At 40.5% G+C, this 22,435-nt stretch overlaps 1 protein-coding gene across 1 annotated transcript in view; it reads left to right on the top strand.

Moving 5' to 3' along the window:
• Window positions 1–207: 207 nt before the first annotated feature.
• The window catches only part of SLC1A3 (solute carrier family 1 member 3), a 64,675-nt gene continuing 42,447 nt past the window's right edge, over window positions 208–22,435 (top strand). Inside the window, exons 1-2 of the mRNA XM_020795674.3 lie at window positions 208–691; window positions 2,448–2,734. Coding sequence (XP_020651333.1) covers window positions 2,554–2,734 — 181 coding nt within the window. The 5' untranslated portion in view covers window positions 208–691; window positions 2,448–2,553. The remainder of the gene's footprint in view (window positions 692–2,447; window positions 2,735–22,435) is intronic.

The following is a 22,435-nucleotide window of genomic DNA, read 5'->3' as shown; positions in this document are numbered from 1 at the left end:
ACCAATCTTCATAAAAGAGGCACCTATTAAGGAGTGGGGTGGGGGGGAATAAACCGACAGGAAAAACAACGCATTTCATGTTCTCGTATAGAAAGTCAATAGGGAGTATATTCATACATTTCTTTTTATAGTCCCTAAAAGCGTGAAGGAAATCCTGCGTAATTATATTTGGATGCACTATATTCTCGTTTGGCATGTCGCTCATAAAAGGGAGGGTGAAAGCGGAGAGAGTCCGTGTGGGCGCTCCCGAGTCTTTCTAAATCCAGATTTTGCATTTATAATGAAGCTGAACTGACAAAGCGTGAAAGTGGTCTAAAGGGGGGAGACAAAAGAAGCAGCCCCGGGTCCTGCGTGCCAAGACTCATCAATAGCCCTCGAGCTCAGCTTTCGGCGCTCTCCCCACCACACACACACACACACACACACAGTTCTGTTGTGTGTGCGCGCGTGTGTGCTCCCCCCCCCCGAGTTGGCTGTACACTCCTCCCCTTTTCTTAAGTTACTCCGGTTTGTAAATTTCAATCGGCAGAGTACCGCATACCTCTCGCCGCTGTTCGCTTCCCCTTCTGCATTGCCTGAGCCTCCCCCTTCATTTCTTTCTTTAAAGAATATATAGATAGATATAGAGATTTCTGGGAATCTTACCTTGCTGCTCCATCTGCCTTCTAGAAGAATTCTACCCTTTGGAAAGGTGAGAGCCTTATTGATTTAAATTGAGTCTCCCCCCCCCCCCTTCTTTCCACCGTCGTTCGTTTGCGCAATGGATGTAATCTCAGATTGACGTGTCTTTCATTTGCCCCTCCTTTGATTGTAATTGCAAATAAATAAGAATAAACAGGACAGGAGGGGGATTGTTCTAACTGTGCGATGGAATGTGCCTGATAGCACTCTCCTCTTTTTAATGGGATGCCTAAAAATGATTCTGAAACATACCATGATAAAAACACATTTCTGTAAACAGTTGGTAATGGAAATATTTTCTACATCCTAAAAAGTGTAGCATTTGCAGGGAGGTGTTAACACAGAAAAAGTGGAAGTGACAGATATTGTGTGTGGGGATTTGCAAACTATTAAACTACCATGCTTCTGTTATTTACTATAGCCAAAATATGTTCAGTTGTGAACATAGTAACTGGAAAAGTATACAGAACTTCTGCTCAACTTTAATCTCATTTTTATGAGTCCACCTCGGCACATTCCCTCCTGGAAAGAACATTAATAGCTGTACTAAATAATCTAATCAATTGCCAAGGTGAAACTGGTCTATATTTAGAAATTATATACATATATGTAAATATTTATATATAAAGCTGGAATAAATTTTGGAATGAGTGGGTTCGACTGTATGTTTTGGCATTCCAAGTTCTCTGTGAGCGTAAAAAATGAACAGCGGTCATCAAATACGGGTTTGATAACACTATCTTCTGTATATCTGTTGTGTAGTAGATCCCATTGAGTTCAGTGGGATATGCTATCAGGTAAGTATGTAGATGGCTGTAGCCTAAATTCCAGTTCGTGCTGTATGGATTGAAGGCTAACAACCATAGAAGTCAGATAAGAAGCTAGTGGCTGGGGGGCGGGAAGGATGTTGGAACATCCTTCAAAATTAGCTGAATGGATCTGGTGCATTTGTTTTTCTCTATGTGGCTTAAATGAGATGGTGTACTGGATCATTTGTTAATGATATTTCTGCTACTCTGTCGGGCTTTTTTGGAATGTGCCCACAACACAGAACAGGCTGTGTAAACTAGTCTCTCTCTCTCTTTAGTCTCATAAATGTCATGTGAAACAAATAAAATTTCAAAGAAACTTTTAAAAAATGGGCCAGCAAACATTAAGTGCCATTCATTTCAGTGGGAGTATTATCTCTGTGTTTCAATCTCAGTCACTGAAATAAATGACACTTTAATGAGTATACTGTATACTATATTATATACCTGGAATCAGATCCACTGAATGCAGTGGACCTGTGAATAAACTTGGTGGGGATATGATTGCACTGGAAAATGCTCAGCTGTAACTTTGTGCTGATGCTTCTTCATGTACAAATTATTCTTTCCTTCCATATTATTTCATATTTCTGGCAATGCCTTAATAAAAAAAGAAAAACACCCCAAAAACCCACAACTTAGTTTACATCACTGAATTATCAATTTGGCTTTCTTGGTGTAGCTTAAATAATCATCTCAATGAAGCAAACATCATCATGACCCATTTTAATAACTTAGGCAGCTAAGAAAACCACCTGCCGTTTTGTGTAAATTATTTCTTCTTGCCAATATTTAAAAATGCCTTTCTGAACAATCTGGTTTCTAAAATATGTATCACTATATCTGTAACAGATTATGATTTTGAAGTTCAGAGCCAGTTCTTGATATTTACGTTTCACTTTTTCTCTCTCTTTCAATTCATTCTCTCTCTCTCTCTCTTTCTCTCTCATTCCTTAGGATTCGTTTATCCCTCATCAAGGAGGAAGAATTACCTCCCCCCACTTTTTTATCCTTGGAGATTTTAGAATACAACTATAAAGAAGATTCCCCCCCTGAGACCTAGATGACGAAAAGTAACGGAGAAGACACAAGATCAGGCAACAAGATGGAGCGCTTCCAGCAAGGAGTTCGGAAACGTACACTCATGGCAAAAAAGAAGGTGCAGAGCATCACGAAGGATGATGTTAAAAGTTACTTACTGAGGAATTTTTTTGTGCTGTTCACCATCATTGCTGTCATTGTTGGTGAGTAACTTGATTGACAAAGTACAGTAATCTGGAAAAACATGCATTGGACAGAGCTTCCTGCTGCTCACTTTTTAACTTATTCAGAAGAACGTTCTGGCTTGGGAAAAAAATTCTCTTTGTTCTTTCTGTGTTGTTCAAGAGCTGAAGAAATGTTCATTACTGATAGCCAGAGCTGCAATTCTGGTTGCCATTACAGTGCTCTCTGTTTAAAGCAGTTGGGTTCAAAACTGGAAGGAAAGTTGCTGAATTGTTTTGCTGATCCTTTTCTTAAAAGTGACTTTATTTAGAAGCCCCTTTTTTCTCAATGGTTATTAACACCGGGCAGGGTCCGTGATTTGAGCAGAGGGATGCTCCCATTGAGGTGATCTCCCTGCTCAGACTGCAAGCTCTCCCCCATCTTAAAAATGATAAAAAAAATTCAGCTGCAACCTCACTTCAGTGCCTACTTGATTCCCTAAGGAACTTTTTCTCTTGGAACTGAAGAATAACTAGAGTGACTCAGGCTCCGGTGTTTCTTGATGGTGAATAAACCCGCTCAATGGAAACGAGAATGTACAACTCAAATGTTTAGCTTCTTTCTATTTACACTTAAAAATTGCAGCCACATGCCCAAGGTCAGACATAATGCTATTTGTATTACTCCAGTAATTCAGTCATACACGGGAGATCTACCTGTGCAAGGGTGACTTAAGGCAGCCTGATAAGTTATTGTTTACAAAGTTGATCAGTGCCGTATTTCAAAGGTTTCATGCTTTGAATGTCTCCAGTAAGAAGGGGGGGGGGGGCTTGGCTTGGTAAATGATTTTGCTGTGTTTGCAATACACTCAAATATATATGTATTCTTTTTATTTTTAAATATGCTACAGATAAGATTTTACTCAGGTGTGGATCCAAAGAACTATACAACCAGCTCTGCTTGGCGTGGAGATACTGGGCTTACGTTTCTCAAACATTAGCCTTTCCCTGCCTCATCATGTCATTTTCAAAATATACAGCTTAAATAACAACTACTTGTCGTCAGGTAGATTCTGACTTATAATATCCCTGTCCAGAGTTTCCTCCATATAAAATACTTAGAAGTGGTTTACTGTTCCCTTCTTCTGGGGGACTCTGAGACCCTGTCGTTTATCCAAGGCCACAAAAGCTGGCTCTTCTCCTATAAGGCACAGTGGGAAATCAAATTCCTGTGCTACATTTCTCTGAGCTATGCAGCCAGAATACAGTCTTAATGTGTGTGCGCGCACAAGCATGTATCATTGGGATATATTTCTTAAAACAAGACAGACAGTGTGCTTCTTCTGGTCAATGGAACTAACTGGATTTGATTCACAATCCCGTTTAGTGATTTTCTTGTTGGAGTTTAAGCAGGGTAACATTAGTGACTGGTTCAGAAAAAAAAAGATGTTCAGCTTCTGAAAACTCTTTGATGCCAACCACTCATTTGAAATCACATTGTCGTGGCACAGTCTGGTGTGAACTCCTTTTGCACAAGCCCTAATCATTATATAGGACCTATACAAGAATATGGTGGTCTCTACGGGTCCCGTTCAGACGGAGGTGTGACATAGTCCTTCAGAAAGAATGACTTTCTGAAGCCAATACATACATCCTTGAGAGTAAGCACACCAAATGCAATGGAATTTACTCCTGAGTAGTCATTATGTGCCATCAAATCACCTTCTACTTATGGTGACTCTATGGATGAGAGCTCTCCAACGTGTCCTGTCTTCATCAGCCCTGCTCAGCTCTTGGAAACTCAAGCCTGTGGTTTCCTTTAGGAAGTCAATCTATCCTGTATTTGGTCTTCCTTTTTTACTACTGCCTTCAATCTTTCCTACCATTATTGTCTTTTTCCAGAGAATCTTGCTTTGTCATGACAAGCCCAAAGTAGGACAGACTCAGTTTCAACATTTTTTTTCCTCCAGAAATAGTTCACATTTGATTTGATCTAGGACCCAGTTGTTCATCTTTCTGGCAGTCCAGAGTATCCACAAAGCTCTCCTCCAGCTCCACATTTCAGAGGAATCATTTTTTTTTCCTATTAGCTTTCTTTACTGTCCAGCTTTACTGTCACCTATACATGGTGATGGGAAATACGAGAGCATGGATAGTCTTAGTCTCCAATGACAGAGCCTTACACTTGATGATTTTTTTCTAGTTCCTTCATTGCTGCCCTTCTGAGTCCCAGTCTTCTTCCACAAAAGACTTCTGAGTAGAATAGGATTTGACATGTATAGATCATGTTTAGATGATCTTGTTAATGTCATAATCTTTGTTTTTGTTTTTTTTTTTTGAAAATGTTTATCATGGTGTAACTGTAAGAGTTTTGCTTCTTTCAGAAAGTGAAATGTAGCTTTTATGGGGTCCAATTCAGATAGTTACTAAGCTTAGAACTGTTTTGCTTTAGCAGGTTATGTATGTAACAGTGTTGTGTGCCCTTAGATGTTTCTCTGGATATCATGAATAGATGTTATCTTCTGATTCCCCCAGAATTTCAATGAAATACTTGGAAAAAAATGTTCAGCGAATGAATGGTGTTGGCCACAAAGGTTGCCCATGTTAAGCATTAGAAGCTGGCGTCCGCAAGCAAAGGGGCAGCTGTGAAAGTTACAAGATCCAACTTTGAGGGGAACAACTCACTGACTTAACTGCAGTGTAGAAAAAGGAATCAAATTGGGTGGGGTGGAGTTTGAATTACTTTCTGAGTTTGTCCACAAACAACCAAATTGTTTGGATTAATCAGCTGCTCATGTGTGAAATCCCACAGCCATGCTAGCTGTTGCAGCCACAAATTCAAAGCTTGGGGAAAAAAATTATTTTTGAACTATGACTCACAGGATCTTTCATTCAGCATGGCCAGTCATGACAAATTCATAGGAGTGTGGTTTCTTTTACATTATGTAAAAAATGGAAGGGAACTTGCTTAGATATTCCAAAGAGCATAGGTTCTGTTGCAGGGGGGGGGGGGGACAAGCAGTTTCATGGGGCCTTAAAGTTTAATATTTATTTGGTATCTGTGTTCATGGAGTGTTGCTTTTGAAAAATTTGGGGGGAGGGTGGACATAAGTGAACATTTTCTTGATGGGTAAATACTGCTCATTCTAATCAGGAACTCATGGCATGTCAAAAATCTTTTCTGAAAAGGGAGGCCAGTTATGCTGGATATGATTCTTTGTGATTAAAAATTGAAAAGAGGCGGTGAGGGAAAAGACGGATGTTTGCATTCAGAGAGGTACAACTCTGCAGCTGATAATAAGCACCTTGAGCTTTGATAAGGGCTCTGAATAAGAACAACCTAATGGCTTAAGCCAGGCTGAAAAGGTTTACCATATTTTTCCATGTATAAGACGCCTCATGTATAAGACACCTCCCACTTTTCTAATCCAAAATTAAGAAATCTAAGTGGGGCTTAACAAGTTTAGGGGGGAAGGGATCAAAGTGCTGGAGGATCATTTGATCCCTGCTTTCCCCTCCACTTGTTTTTGTTTTCTCTCCTCAGCTTACTTCCACGTATAAGACAACCCTCAATTTTTTGTCTAAAGATTTTAGACAAAAGCATAGTCTTACACATGGAAAAATATGGTATCTTGCAGAAGAAACATTGTAGTGGGTAGTACAACCTCACAGTAAAGTGGAATCAAAGAAATCAACTGGATTCACAGACACTGAAATAAACTGAGTTTATGGCAGAAACCTGGTTTATTGTTCGCAATATTCTAATGCACACTGTCCAGTTACTCCATTACCAAGGGGCGTGACAGAACAAATCATGCAGTTGACATTCATGATTTGCTTATAATTACCTGTAATTATCTTAATTTGGCACCCCAGCTTTGCTATCTCATGACAAGCCAGAGAAATAAACTATGGGAGAGATAAGATAGGGTGCTGGGTTTGGACATCATGATAAGCAACTTGGTTCTAAGGGGAGCATTTGAGCAGCACAGATCAGCATGGTACCTTGTCCGCAGTAATGCAGAGTTTTTAAGAATGTTGTGTTATCTTAAGACAAGATGAGGCCACTACCGTCTGAATCATATGTATCAGTCGCCTGAAGAATAAATGTTAAGCAGAGCTGTCCCAGTTAAGATTACAACTTGTTTGTGCTGAACAACAGTATCAGTGTGTAAAATAACTGCAGGAAGCCAAAACCACAGTAATTTTAAGCCCTGTTGTCAAACTGTACCTTTTCAAAAAGTCCCTTTAAATCTTAGCCACCTACTACTGCTTGATGGAGGCACCTGTTGCTACGTAGCACAATCCTAGGCATTTTTGCTTAGAAGCAAGTCTCACATCTCAGAGTGGTGGAGCATTAAATAAGTACAGGGGTTGCAACTTTAGTGTCTGACTCTCATGGTAAGATCCTCATGAACATGTCATTAGATTTGCCATTGGGGTAAATGATAGTAACTAGCCAATGTCCAATGTACAGACACTTACTAGACTATTGTCTTCACAAAAAGAGTTTAAAGAAATTTGGAAAGAGATGCCTAGCTTTGAAAGTACATCTGAAAATCTTTATATTAGATGAATATCTGAAGCTTGTTTCAGTAGTTTGCATTGCAGCTGTAGTTCACTTCGTTGGCTACTCTTTAGCAAAAAGACAGTATCTCCTGAACTGATTTTGTAGCTTAGACTGTTGGGTGCAGATGTATACAGGGCTTCAGGGCTAGTAAGTACTGTGCACAATCCTGCTACAACCTTCTTGTTTTATGGTTCTAAATCCAGAGTTGTTTTGGAATGGGAATTATGCAGTACAGTTGGTAGAGGAAATCTATCAGTGAATTGCGATATGTAATCATTGTAATACAAAACTGAGTAGTTCCTACTTGGTTATACAGTTCCTCTTCTTTGAGGCTTCTTCCAAACCTTGCATTTAGCAGTAATGGTATTACAGCCTGAGGATACAGATTTTCATTGTCAGGAAAGGTCACCAATTTGATTGTTATTTTGTAACTGATTTACTGTTAAGGATGGGGAGAGGTGCTTTCTGTTTCCTGTGACGCAACAGTTGGCTGATTTCAGGATGATGCACCAGCTCAGTCATCAAAATGCCTTGAACCAGTCCTAGATGATAGGGTAAAGAACAGGAAGTACTTTCTACTGCAAGATTTAGCTCGCTGCTAAGTCTACAGACTTTGAGCAAGCGAGTGTCATTTGCCTCCCATCCCGGAAAATGCAGAGACATCACAGGGACACGTGACGGTTGGGTGGGGAGAGGAACCTATTTAGGTGACTCACCCAGCGCATGTTGTCCTCTTCTTTCCCGGCATCCACCTGCCCTCCTTAAATCTCATGTGAGTTTTTCTGGTCGCCATCTGGGGCCAGATAGGAATTTTTGACCTTCATCCTGATTGGCCTTGGATGGGGCGATTTTTCGCCTATCCCACACTGGATGAGGGTTGTTGGCTTTTGGTGGAAACTAATTTGGTCGCACTGGCGGGTAGTGTGGAAATAACCGGTATTTCGGTGTGTCCCAATTTGTAAAATCAGGTAAGCCAACAGAGCATCTGACCTTCCGGCATTGCGGATCGTGCGATTACAGTGCCTGTGGGGGGAGGATGCACTGGGCCACTTCCGGACCAACAGTCATCAGTAAAAGATGTCTTGAGGTCTGGGGGTGTTTATTAGTGGCTAGCCAGGATCCTGCGGTTTTGGGACTGCCGGAGCTTGGGGGCCAGGGATTCGCCCATTTATTGATCAGGGGGTATGGGAATATCCCCGCACTACAGCTGACCCCCCATATTCTTTTACTGGCCGAAAGGCAATTTTCCTGAATACATTATTTAAATAAAGTGTGGCCTGTAATTAATCCAATTTACTGTCTCGTGTCTTTATTCCGGGGTTGGGGTGGCAAATGTTCACAATATATGTGTCCTGTCAACAGAAGGGCCCAGCATATGGATTAGAGAGAGCCCATGTTTTGATATAGGGTGGTGATTTCAGTGAAACCTACCACATCTGGAGCAAGGCATTATCTCTGTAAAAACTACTCGGTTTGTCTACTTGGGTTCTTTTAGAATGGGCTAAAATAGGGCTGCTTGGGATCATGTACGTAGAGGTGTAATATGCCAGTTGGTGTGGTCCTTGCATGCAAATGGTATATCAGGGCTCAAGTGACCCTGTTTGGTCTGTCTCTTTCCTCTAGGAATTTCTGATATTATGAAGTGGTTTAATAAGCATTGCCACTACAGGATACTGGCAAATTAAACACTCCCTCTGTTCCTCAGTGGAAGAGCAGAGGAAGTGAATTTTCATTTAGACACCGTAAGGACAGCATAAATGTATGTGTTTCTTTTATTTATTTATTTATTTATTTATTTATTTGTTTGTTTGTTTGTTTGTTTGTTTACTTACTTACTTACTTACTTACTTACTTACTTACTTACTTAATTTATATGCCGCCCACACTACCCGGAGGTCTCTGGGCGGCTTACAACAGATTTTTGGCTTTAAACCTCTATATTACCTGTCAGCTTTTTCTCTCTCTCTTTAACCCACCCCCGATTTGTTGTAACATTGCACTAACATTCTGTATGCAGCGCTGTCATTATGCTGAGTTGTTTTGGCATCTGGCCATAGAGTCAGAGGCTGCCAATTTGATGACTCCTTTGTGACTTCTTTACAGGGGCTGGACTCATTGATCTCTAGGGTCCCTTCTAGCTCTGAAGTTCTATGATGATGATATGTCTCATTTACTCTAGGATCATAGGTGGGCCACAGAGACAGACATGGCCATGCACTTGTGTGCACAGAGGGAATCGAGTGCCTGGTCTAACGTTTATTGAATTTAACCACCTTATCAAATCAAGCCAAAGACTGATTATGGTATCAAGCCAGTTTATATGCATCTCAGAATGGTCTAACTTTATGTTACTGGATTTCAGCCACTGTAACATTTGAAGTGAGCCACTGGATTCAGTGTGTGTCCTATTAAAGGAGAGTGAGTCAACTTCTCTGCAATTCTCATAGATTCAAATGGGCCTGCTCTGACTGTGATTTACTCTGATGAAGTAATGGTAGGCCCATTTGAATCAGTGGAACCTATGAAGGAGTTAACTCACTAAATCCCCATTGATTCAGTAGGCCTACTTTAATGCAATTTACTATACTAATCCACAGGATTTTGGTTAGGGGCACAGTTCTCAATAAGTACAACACTGCAAGTCAGTAAATCATGCTTCTAATTCGCTCTCGGCCATGTTTCTCTGTTCTAGTTTGTTTTGGATAAGAAGCCACCTTTATTTCAACCTAAGATAACACTTTTCTGACACACTTCTCTGCCTCAGCAGACATCCTTTTGGATGACATACAAAAATGAATTCTTATATTTAGTCTACATAGCTTTTTAGAAACCACTCCCCTTTGAACTCTCTTTGTTCAAGCATTTTCTGTGTATCCTGGCTGCATCCCCTGGAACGTAGGAGACTTTAGAAAAGCTAGAACAATCAGCTGTTAATTACATTTCATTCCAGAGTGAAATAATGATTTTTTGAGTGTGTTGGACTTGAATCATTATTCAGTGTAACTGGTCAATTAATAGACTAAACGTGTGATCCTATACACATTTCCCTGAGAGTAAGTCCATGAAATTCTCAGTTTTGCCCTCTAATTTGCCTACTAATTTATTATTTCTGTAACCTTCCATTGGGATCTGAAGGCCAAACAGCACATTGCCATTGCTATATAGTGTAATTCTGCCCTTCTGTACAGTTATATGGTATTTTATAAACTGCTTGTAGGGGGAGTGTGGTGGCAAATTCCAGCTCAGGAGCCTTATGGGGTTGTAATATTTTGTGTATACCTGCAACATCTGTTCTGTCCCCTCCCCAAAAATGATCAATTGAAATAACCAGTTCCTCCTTTAAGAACACACCCTCCTCCATCAGAACCCCAGTGGCAAACCAAACGTTAAAGATCCTTTGATGCTAGGATCCCAGTCTAGATCAAGGCTCCTCGCCAGCAGTTTGTTAAAAGAAAATCACCTGCAATCAGGGCTAGATCTACATGGCAAAGGTAATGTGTAATTTGTCCTTAAGTGAATGTAACAGGTCCCTGTGTCTACCCATGTAGGTCTCCCTGTGCAATTTCAACCCTAAGAAATCTGGGTTCTAAATTCTGCAAGGACCCTACAGAAATCAAGAAAGCTTATAATTGCAAAAGTTACTCTCTCTCCCTCCACATGTCAGGACATGGGAGGGATGAAGATGTAGTAAAGAAGGCAGTGCTGCTGGGCCCTTCATTAGTGCTTATTTTTCTATATGATTTGACTGGAAAAAATTGTATGTTATTCACTTGTTCATAAATATTTTTATTGTATTTTCTTGAGATGCATTTTATTCAAGTTTGCTTATATTTAGTATGATTTAATGAATATGTACGTTGTGTAGTATTTATGATCTAAGCCACCCTGTGAAGACTATGGACTATGGTTGCTGGACTAACTTGTGAACTGAGTGGGCTCCCCCCCCCCCAGGTGGGCACCTGCCTACTCTTTGCAGAATTCCTTGTAGTCAGTGATTTGGATAGAGATAAGACAAGCTGAAGTTACTGTTAAATTGGGTGGCTCAGGGGATCTGAGTAATGGTGTACACCTTTATTTGGACAGCGTTACGTTCCTCTGAAGGGTCATATTTCCAGCCTTGGAGTGTTGGTTTTTCGTCAGATGCCCATGATATCTATAGCAGTGGTCCCCAACCTTGGGCCTCCAGATGTTCTTGGACTACAACTCCCAGAAGCCTTTGCCACCACTTCTGCTGGCCAGGATTTCTGGGAGTTGAAGTCCAAGAACATCTGGAGGCCCAAGGTTGGGGACCACTGATCTATAGTTTCTTGTGATACCATTTCAATAAAGTACATCTCATCTTGGACACAGATGATCTAGTTATCCATGCCCTAATGACTGTTGGAGGGATTTGGAATTTAGCTATTGTCAGTGAAAAGTGTGGAGAGATCTGCCCAGACTCACTTTTTCCTTTAGAAAAGCAAAAATGGTCAGTCTGGATGCTTCTTGGTTAAGGGAAACAAGACACTTTTCTTTTTAGTTCATGGCTTTTTAGGTACTGTATATACATAGGGTGTAGCTACTAGTCTGTCTTTAAAAGTAGAATAAGGAGGAAAGAGGAAAGATGGCTAACAGAGGAAATAACAAGAAGGAAAAGGTGGTCTCAGTTGCTTTTTCCCTCATGGCTTAGAGCCTTTAAGTCTAGTGGCAGATAGAAAATATGTTCCCCACAGACACTCAGTGCACGAGGCCACATTTTTCCATCAGTACTTTCCAGGTTTGTCAATGACAGTGAGGTGTACACTAGGTTCCCTTGAAATTAGTTTGCAAATCCGGTCTTCTTTAGCACCCAGCAGCCAGATTGTTAGCCCTGATGGCTAGCATATACTGCCAGTACTAAAAGATGTTTCAGCAGTTTTTTGTTTGTTTCTGGGCGCAACTAAAGAAGGCCAGGTTGTGAACTTTTCATGTAAGAGCTTCAGTGCTAACTGACCATCCGGCATACTTAGGGATTTTACTCTGTGTTTCTCCAGGCTGATTCAGACTGCTTGGAGTTGTAGTCCAATGTCTGGCACTACAACAGAGTCCTATTGGGTCTTTGTAATTTTCAGTTGAAGAGCTGTGTGCGGATAATGCCTTTACATACCGTAGTTTAGTTACAAGATGGCAAGGGACTTAGGTGGAGTCAGTAGTTCTGTTTCTTTCAAAGAGACACCTTAACAGTCTTGCCTGCTTTTCTGTCTGGTTTGTTCTGCTTTACATAAATATGTTAATTCCATCTGTTTCAAATAAATTAATAAATATTTCATGCTGAAGTGAGAGCAGCTAAAGCATTCAGAATCAGGAGATGAAACAAGTGGTTTCTTGGTAGCCCTTTAGGCTGTGAATTGAGGAAAGAGATTCAGTAAGTAGAAGAGATAGAAATGCACAAGGTGTCCACTGGGTGTAGTCCTCTACTGGTATTTGCCAGTGGGTTAAAACTTTAGATCATTTCTTGTGATGGAGCTTTGGAATGCTCCCATAAATGAGCAACTGGGATTGTCTGACCAGTTCCACCCTACTTTCTCTGCTTTAACCTCCACCTTGTTCTACATTTCTAGAAGTGTGTATTACTTTTTTCTGAACCTGAACCTAGTTCTTAATTTCCCTTCGCTGAATATGGAGTCTTTCATCTTTGCTCCTGGATGTGCTCGCCATGTCAGAGGTCATGTAAGTTATAATCAAAGGAACGGTCAAATGCATTGACAGAGCAATTTAACACCATTTACTGAATTTATTCTTAAATTTTCCCATATCACCTCATCTGAGTTTGTCATAATTTCCATGAGTTTTTTATGTGCTTCTTAATGGTAAGGGGGCCCAAGAGCAAAGGCTACAGGTCCACACCCACAGAACTCTTTGTCCTTGCTTTGTTAACTCATCAGACTGAGTATCTTGAGGAAAAATATCTTCCCTTCCCAACATGGCTTTTCAAGAGTCATTGGGCCTGCCATATTTGGCACAATTCTCAAAGTAGTTATTGAACTCCCTCTCAGGCTAACTTTCATTTCTGGGAAGGCACCAGCACATTGTCTTGCTGCCTGCTCCCCTTCTCACTTTCAGGATCTCCCTGTGGCATTTTCTGATGTTGTCATTCCTGAGACCTAGCTTGTAGACAGGCTACCCCATTAAACAGGCATCAAGGACCAGAAGCTATGCATGGAGATAGTGTTCATAGAACCTAGTTCCTCCTTCCTCTATCTGATGTCCTGGACATATGTCAGACTACAACTTCCATAATTCTTCCAGCCGGCATAGCATTCCCATTATACCCCGTTTTATGCTCAGACATCTATGAGGCGCCAGATAAGGAAGAGTCGTTTTCAGTCCCCAGACTACTGCTCAGCTATTCCATCCTTTACAATGTCATGATTTAAATTTGGCGAGGGAGAGATATTTTCCTTTTTGACTTAACTTGCCAACCTGTTTCCCATACTTCTTTTACCGAATGACAGGTCGGTCTTTAATCCCCAGCACAATCAGCAGAGGTCTAACCTAAGTGCAAAAATCGAGATCCAATTGCACAGCGTTAACAGAATGAGGCTCTTAAAGTTTTGCAAGGGGGCAGTGGGGCTGCACTTCCTTGACCCTCCTTTTCTATTGACTCTTTGCCACTTGTTCCCACTGCCATCGGCATTTTTGAGGAGAAGTCCTAAATTGTGATGATTCTGGCGAAGTGGTGGGAATATTTTTTGGGCTCCAGTGTTATAAACCATTATTTGGATATGTGAATTAAATGGTGGGATTTGTTTGAGTTGCCTTGAGGATGTGTTTATGTTTGAAATTGGTTTCTACATCTGTAATTCTAACATTCTGTAATAATTTATTTGATATATTGTTATAATTTGTATGACCTGTGGTCAAAACAAGACGTCTCTGTACTAACAGCAACATGATGATGTTGCCTTTTAAGACACACTTTAATCATTTTCCGTTTAACAGAAGCAAGTGTGAGATGAACACAAACAGTTTAGTATTTTGTTTCATTAAGTGGTTATGCACATCTGCCATCTTTCAAGTCTTCAGTTCAGTCTCAGATTGCAAACTTGAATGGTTTCTTTTAAGACGTTGTTCTTCAGGAAAAACCAGGGACATGGAATTTGAGTTTTAGGAGTCAGCACACTAAAACTCAACCCTGGGGACAAGACTGATTAGTTTTGATGTAATATCCCTGTTCACTAAGGTATCGATAAAGGACAACCTGACACTCATCCAGCAGATCTTTCCAGAAGACATCAAGGCCCTTTTCCAACACTGCCTAATGACCAGCTATTTTCAGTTGAATAATGAGTTCTATGAACAGACAGATGGAGTGGCCGTGGGGAGTCCAGTGGGTTAGAGCAAACTTCTACATGGAGTATTTTGAAAAACTGGCCCTGGCTTCGGCACCCTTCGCACCACACAGTCTGGTTCTGATACATGAATGAAACGTTCACAATTTGGAACCACAGTGAAGAAAAACTGGAAGAATTTCTAAACCATCCCAACAGCATCCACCCAAATATACAATTCACCATGGAAAAATGAAATAGCCAACTCCCTTTCCTAAATCTCCTGGTCATACGCAAAACTGACCTCCTATTGGGACACAAGATCTACAGAAAACCCACCCACACAGACCAGTACCTACACAAAAACTCCAACCACCACCCACAGGTAAAAAGAGGCATAATCAAAATACTGGTAGACTGTGGAAATCGGAACTGTGAAGCTCTATTTCTCAGTACCGAACTAAACCATCTGACTTGGGCCCTACAGCCAAATGGCTACTCCAGGAATGAAATCACAAGAGCCATCAAACCAAGAAAACAACACCAAACTGAAGAGGAAAAACAGCCACTCGCAAATAAAGTATTTCTGCCATACATCAAGGGGGTCACAGACCGCATGGGGAAACTGTTGAAAAAACACAACCTACAAACAGTATTCAGAGCCACCACAAAAATACAACAAATGTTACAGTCAGCAAAGGACAAAAGGGACCCCCTCACCACTGCAAGAGTATACCGGATACCTTGCAGTTGTGGCCAGGTATGTATGCTGATCACCATAATCACCCAATCTCCTGCAAAGGACAAAAGCTGATCCCACAGCTATAAATACTCAACTATCTAACAAACTGACTCCTGTCCTCTGAAGATGCCAGCCACAGATACTGGTGAAATGTTAGGAAGAAAAACCTTATGAACACGGCCAAACAGCCCAGAAAATTCACAACAATCATCAGACCCCGGCCATGAAAGCCTTCAAGATGACATGGAATTTCTTCACTCTCTGGAAATGTGTGCTTTTCCTGTCCTCTTTCTGAATGTTTGCTTCTCACCCCTCTACCCCCACTGGCTGATGTCAAAGGTCAAGAGAAAACCTGTAGAACAGCTTTCAGGGATTTCTTTACGAGGCTTTGTTTCATTGAAGGGCACACAAATTATTTGGAAACCTGAAACTCTTACTGAGAAGGGGCTGTTCCAGATCTCATTTTCTCAGGTCTAATTCTGCCATGCGCGAAGTGCTTTTTGAATACTATGAGGGATTGATGAAGCTGTCTGGGTCATCTCTATGATGTCTGCATTTTTTTTTCAGTTATAGTTTCATTCCAGTCTCCTTTGCCTCAGTGTTGGGATTTTTGAAAATATCTCATATATTCGCATAATATATTTTAACAGACTTTTGCACAGTTTTGTTTACTGTGTTCCCTAGTATATTCCCTCGTATGCATTTTTGCAAGAAATTCCTATGCCTTTTGTATGCTGTTTTTCCAGTGCACTCATTTTATATGGGTTTTTTTCCCAAATACCAAACATGTTTATGTGCATTGGCTTAATTGGAGAACTGTATGGTAAAATTTGGAAAAGTGTGAAAACTGAAGGATAATTATGCTCCAGGTCACACATTAGTTTAGGAAGTATGAAGAATTACATTGATCTGTATTCAAATGCAAACCAAATGAATGCTGTTTAAGTACATGTGTGCTTTGTAAGCATCCCTATTTTTCTGTGAAGTACACTTGTGTAACAGATTATTCAAGAACAGGAAGGACTGGGCTCCTTGTAAGCTTTTCACATTTGGATATTTGGTGCTTTTGAAAAGTGACTGTGCATTTCCAGAGCTCCTTGCATTTCCAGAATCCTAGGGCCTTGATCAACATTTTATGACTGATAATAATCCATTCAGCTCACTGCTTGATCTTACAATATCTGTGAACATGGCCTAAATAATGTTTGATTTTTCCTGTTTATTGAGTGTATCTGTAAAACCCGTGAAGTTACTTAATTGACCACAACAAATTTTAGAAGTCTCTCTTCTGCTGTTTCTCTTGACGAGAGTTAAAAATGAAGTTCTGGGTTGATTGATATCAAGGTGGCTTTTCAAGTGTTTTAGAATGCTTCATTTGCCTAATGATGAGTTCTGGGAAAGTACAGTATAGAAGTCCTGTCTAGTTTGTACCTTTTTAGTGATTCAATACGAGGTTTTACTCAGCCCTAAACTTTGTTTCTATGAATGTTTCACAGACTATTTATAGTTATAAATTAAGAACTGTAGATTAGAACCAGCTTCTTCCCATCATTTTTGCAAGCTCTTCACATCTTCTGCTTTATTAGTAGTTCTAAACAGTTTAGCTCTAAAATACCTAAGGTGTTGTCTCCTTCCAAAGGAGCTCACAGAGGAAGGCTTTAATGTACAGTACATCCCAGTTGTGATGGAGGGACAGTTCAGTAGGATATGGGAAAGGCCATTTTCTTTGGCCAGACCTAGACTGTCATTTTATGGCCTTTCGCGTAATTTTTTGTTTGTTTAATTGTTGGGTGTGGGGATTTTTTGGGTCAGCTAGAATAGGATAAAATGTGGGACCAAAGAATTATGATGCACATGTCTCTAAGGATAAAGGAAAATTGTTATAAGGTAATATGGAGATGGTATTTAACGCCAGTAAAACTGAATATAAGAAATAACAATGTATCATTACTATGTTGGACGTGCAGAAAAGAGAAGGGGACATATTTACGGTACATATGTGGTGGTTATGTGAAGTAAGATTGAAAGAATGGATGCAAATTTTTAAAGAAATAAGGGAAATAACTGGATTAAATATTCAAATGTTCCTGTCAATGGCTTTATTGAACATGGTTAAGAAAGATCAAATGTTGAAAGAAAATAAGGATTTAATTGTAATAATGGTTACGGCAGCAAGGTTAATTTTTGCAAGAAACTGGAAAAATGATGACCAATTTAAATTAGAGGAATGGTATAGAAAATTATAGGGATGTGGTGGCGCTGCGGGTTAAACCACAGAAGCCTCTGTGCTGCAAGGTCAGAAGACCAGTAGTCGTAAGATCAAATCCACACGATGGAGTGAGCTCCCGTCGCTTGTCCCAGCTCCTGCCAACCTAGCAGTTCGAAAGGATGTAAAAATGTGAGTAGATAAATAGGTACCACCTGGGTGAGAAGATAACGGTGTTCTGCATCTAGTCGTGCTGGCCATGTGACCACAGAAATTGTCTATGGACAAACACTGGCTCTATGGCTTGGAAACGGGGATGAGCACCACCCCCTAGAGTCGGACATGACTAGACTAAATGTCATTGGGAACCTTTTCCTATAGAAAATTATGGGATATGGCAATTAATAATAAATTGATATGTGATATGAAAATAAGAAGAGGCCTATCAGAAAATAATGATTTTAAGAAAATATGGAGTGTATTCTTGGAATATGTATTTCGGAGAGGGAAGGGTCATATGCCGGGGGAAGAAACAATGAAGTTTTGGAGAGAAAATGGACTGAATGAATTTTAAAATAAATTGTTAATACCAGCCCTGAGGGTGAAGGTGGCACTGGTGTTTCATGTGTATGTAATTGTATTTTAGGTTTATGTTGTGTAGATTGGATGTTTGTTTAATTAAAAAAAGGAAAACACCACAACACATGAACAAAGCATAAGAATGTATTTGTGAAGGCGAACATAAGAATGTTCCGCACATCAGTGCCATAATTGTGTGCCCCTTGAAACACAGCACTCTAGCAGTGCACTGTACATAGAGCTAGTGCCCTCTGTTCCTTTGTAAAATCCTGCCTGGTTGAGTGCTTATAGCATCTCTGGAAAATGTAGGGTTAAACTGAATTTTGCACTGGTGGAAGTCTTCTAATGTGATAGAGCTTTTTCCCCTTTCCCATCTGTGCTGCCTAAAACTCTGTGCCAGAAATGTTCCCAGCAGATTTTGACCTCATGCCATTTCTGACTCCCCTGTGGTTTCCATCTAGAATCCTGAGTTCCCCCTTCCCCATTGTAAGAAAACACAGTGCCTTTCCATGGCATCATTGCTGGGCAGTTTCCCCTCCTTTCTTCTCATTCTGAATGGCTGAAAAACCTTTCCTAAGGTTTAATGGCAGTAAAAACCTAAAGTGAAAATTTGCAGTTATTTCCAAATCTTGGCATTAATGTATGATAGTTGAATGAGGGTGTGATCAGATGATGATTTTGCTTGCTTTTTGGAGTGCCTATGGCATGGCCTGGTTCCATCTATTTTCCAGCAACCAGATTACATGCAGGAACCAGTCTGACCTTCCTTTGTGTCCAATCCAGGCTTTTTGGTCCAGTGGCAGGGTTGATCTTTTTTGGGAACTGGACTGGTATAATCAGGACCAGATCACGTGTGGACAGAAGGATTGCTTTAAAGATCACACCCAGCAAAGCAACCCTTCCTGGCACAGTCCAATGCAATCCTGTATTGTTGTCTGATCTCACCCTTATCGGTTAAGCAGTACATTAGCTAACATAGATGAGTAAGGGTTCTTAAAAGTTAAAACTAGTCAGTCAATGGATCAGTTAGTTAGTTAGTTAGTTAGTTAGTTAGTTAGTTAGTTAGTTAGTTAGTTAGTTAGTTAGTTAGTTAGTTAGTTAGTTAGTTAGTTAGTTAGTTTATAATTATATTTCAATCCTGCCCAACTAGTGGCAAAGCCACTAAGGTACTAAGTTATTGAGTTATGTTACAATGCTTTTGTGCATGAACAAAATGCATTAGGATTGCCATTCTTTAAAATGGCACCTTTTGTAACATTGCCATTTTTTAAATTGTGAGGACCAAGGGAGGAGCAGAAGGACTATGCATATTGCCTTGAACTCATTGGAAGACAAATGGGGTATATACTCTATGTAAATAATGAAATTAGGCTGGAATTTGTGGCGGCAAATAATGTAATCCATCTATCCAAATTCTAATTAACTAACAAAGGCGATGATACACCCTTGAAACACTGTGGTTGATTTGACTGATCTTGAAAGCCAAGGTATGAAGTGTGTGTTGTTAGATTTGTGTGTTGATGTGGAGCAGGCCCTAGGAGAGTCAGAAACAGCAAGGTCATTTGGCCAGAGCCTCTCCTTATAGGGGGCTTCATTTTAGCCAAGGGCACGTGGTTCTCCACTTAAACTTTTGTACATGCCATTCTTGACATTGAAATACTTTTTACTCCCCTTCCTAACACTAGTAATATTACTTTCCAGAAAGATTTGATAGGGCTTTTCCATGTGTGGATGGGGAGGTGGGGCTTATCTGTAGAGGAAGATGAGGGAAAGAGTGGAAGGAGAAAGCAAAGGGAGCACAAGAGAGAGTGCGGTGAAAGAGGGTAAGGAGTAATGAGGGGGAGGAAAAGGGGGAACAGTGTGCATACACATGCATTGTGCTAGTATTCACCTCTCTGCAAAGCCTCTGCTCCCCTAAGCTGCCATTTCTTTTATTAAAACAGCTCCCCCCTCTGCAGTCTTTTTTGTCCTTTTGTGGGGGGGTGTTTAACAGCTTGACCTGCAAGATGAGAAAGTAATTGGGAAGAAGAGCGTTCTTAAGGCAGTTTCTTTGAACTGCACCACCTACAGGTACTTCAAATGTAATTGCAAGCACAAGGCATTTATCTCTGGCTTCTGCAGCCACTTATATTCGAATAAACCAAATGCCCCAGTGTGACTTTTCAGTGAGAGAAGGCACTTTTCCTCACAGGCTAAGGCCCCTCTTCTTTATCTTGACCTGCCTCATGTGCAAAGAGAAAAAATACACCAGTGTTTAGTCCATGAGCAATATCCAGATACCAGGGTCAGATAACATCTGTATTAACATAATAAAATATTAAAAATGCCACTCCTCCAGGACACTGGCTGTTCATCACAGAGTTTATGGTATGGTAGGCCAGAGGAGATAAAGAAACAGAAAAGTCTAAAAATCATCCTAAATGCATGCTAAGGATACAAGTTCAATTTAGGTTAGATTTTCAGATACAGGAATTGCTGTGTTTCGGGGAGCTTCCACTTTCAGCCAGCACAGAAGCAGTCCTTTGTTGGCAGAAATTGAGAGGGAACACTGATTCTGCACCCCCTTTGGTGAAACTTGATACAACTGCATCTCAAAGTTGTTGTTGTTTTTAAGTTGGCAGTCCCTAAAAGAACTTTAGTGTAACTGCAGGAAGACTTCATGTTTCTCACTTTGCATTGACCACCCTGATGAAGAGTCCTAATGGAAACTAAAAGGAGACAGGAGAGTAAGAAGATGAGATGAAGAGGGAGTAAAAAAGTGAAGCAAGATAATGATTATTGGTGGATGGAAAACTAGGTTTTCAAAAATTTAGTGCAGCTGTTCCCTTTCTTCAAAACTCAAACTGGGGCAAGATGGGATTCAAATAATGTATGAAAAATATCACTGTCAGTCCGATAAGGCTTTGGAGATAGTAACATAGCAGTTTAATTAGATTTTGCATATTATTGACAATTAACTTAATGTGTGTGATCATTTTGTGCTGACTGTCCAGTCTCTGGGTATTTGAGATGGTATAATTTCACCCTACCCCTTACCAAAATGTGCCCCCCTTTCCTGATGATGTCTTAGAAATTAAATTTGGCCCTCATGCTAAATTCTACTCATACTTTTGGAAGCAGTTTTCTCAACAAGATTGCACAACTAAATCCACCCTTAGGCTGCAATCCTACATTTATTCATTGAAGAGTAAGTCCCTTTGAGTTCAATAGGATTTACTTCTGTGTAGGCTTGTATAGAATTGCAATGTTGGGGCTAAATCCAATGGATAGTTCCAAATAAAGTAGATCCATTGAATTAGTGGGGCTCTTAATTATTAAGTCACTATTTGTGTGAGTCCCATTGTTTCGATGGGTCTACTGTACTTGAGACTAACAATTGGATTTAGCTCTTCGTCGGCATATGGTTGATGCACACAGCCTTCCAATTTGAAAATAGAATTGCTTCTTCTACAGTCATTTTCTTCTACTCAGAGTAAAAAAGGAGCAAGCTGTACGTTTGGCATGGATGTGATTTTGGGGATTTTCCAGGCAGCCGCACAAGACCACCCAGCTTGTGGCAGCCGCACGAATGTGCAAAAGGTTCACATCTCTCCATGGTGAACAAGTCAGATGACCTACTTGCCACGAGAAACTGCCACAGACAAGCCAGAAAAGAAAATCCATGGTTTTGCATGCAGGAGACTAACATGTACTGGTCCTCAGTGATGGGCCATTAAAGTGCAAATCAATGAAATTGAAGTTTATGTCAGGATTTCCCATCTCACACAAGTCAATTCAGGGCATGTTTGCACACAGATAACCTGGTTTAATGGCCATTCCATCTCTCTAGGAACCCTGGGAACTACAGTTGTAAAATACAGTAAAAGAGTATTCTGAAAGAGAATTCTCTCACGCACCTATAGTTCTGCAGAATCCTTGCAGAAAGCCATGAGCATTCTACCAATATGCAGTCATTTGACTACTGCAATGCTTCCCTTAAGGCTGGCCCAGAAACTTCAACAAGTACAGAATGCAGCTGCCAGGCTAGCAATGTGTCTGGACAATTTTGACTACACCATCTCAGTTCTGGCTCACCTCTATTAGCTACCTGTGATGTCCTGGATCAAGTTCAATGTTTTGGTGCTCACCTATAAAGCCTTTCATGGTTTGGGACTCCATTACTTGATGGAGCATTTTTTCCTAGATCATCAGCCAATGCCTCCAGATCCACATAGGCAATGCTGCTCTGGGTGGCCATGCCGAAAGAGGCCAGGAAATCTCAACAAGAAGCACAGCCTTTTTGGCTGTAGCACCTTGACTTTGGAACCAAGGAACGGTCGAGCTTGACCTGGCCCCCTCCTTGCCTACCTTTAAAAGG

This window comes from Pogona vitticeps, chromosome 2 (genome assembly GCF_051106095.1).
Source record: "Pogona vitticeps strain Pit_001003342236 chromosome 2, PviZW2.1, whole genome shotgun sequence".
In the NCBI taxonomy this organism is placed as follows: Eukaryota; Metazoa; Chordata; class Lepidosauria; order Squamata; family Agamidae; genus Pogona; species Pogona vitticeps.
This window is presented reverse-complemented; position numbering and strand designations above follow the sequence as displayed.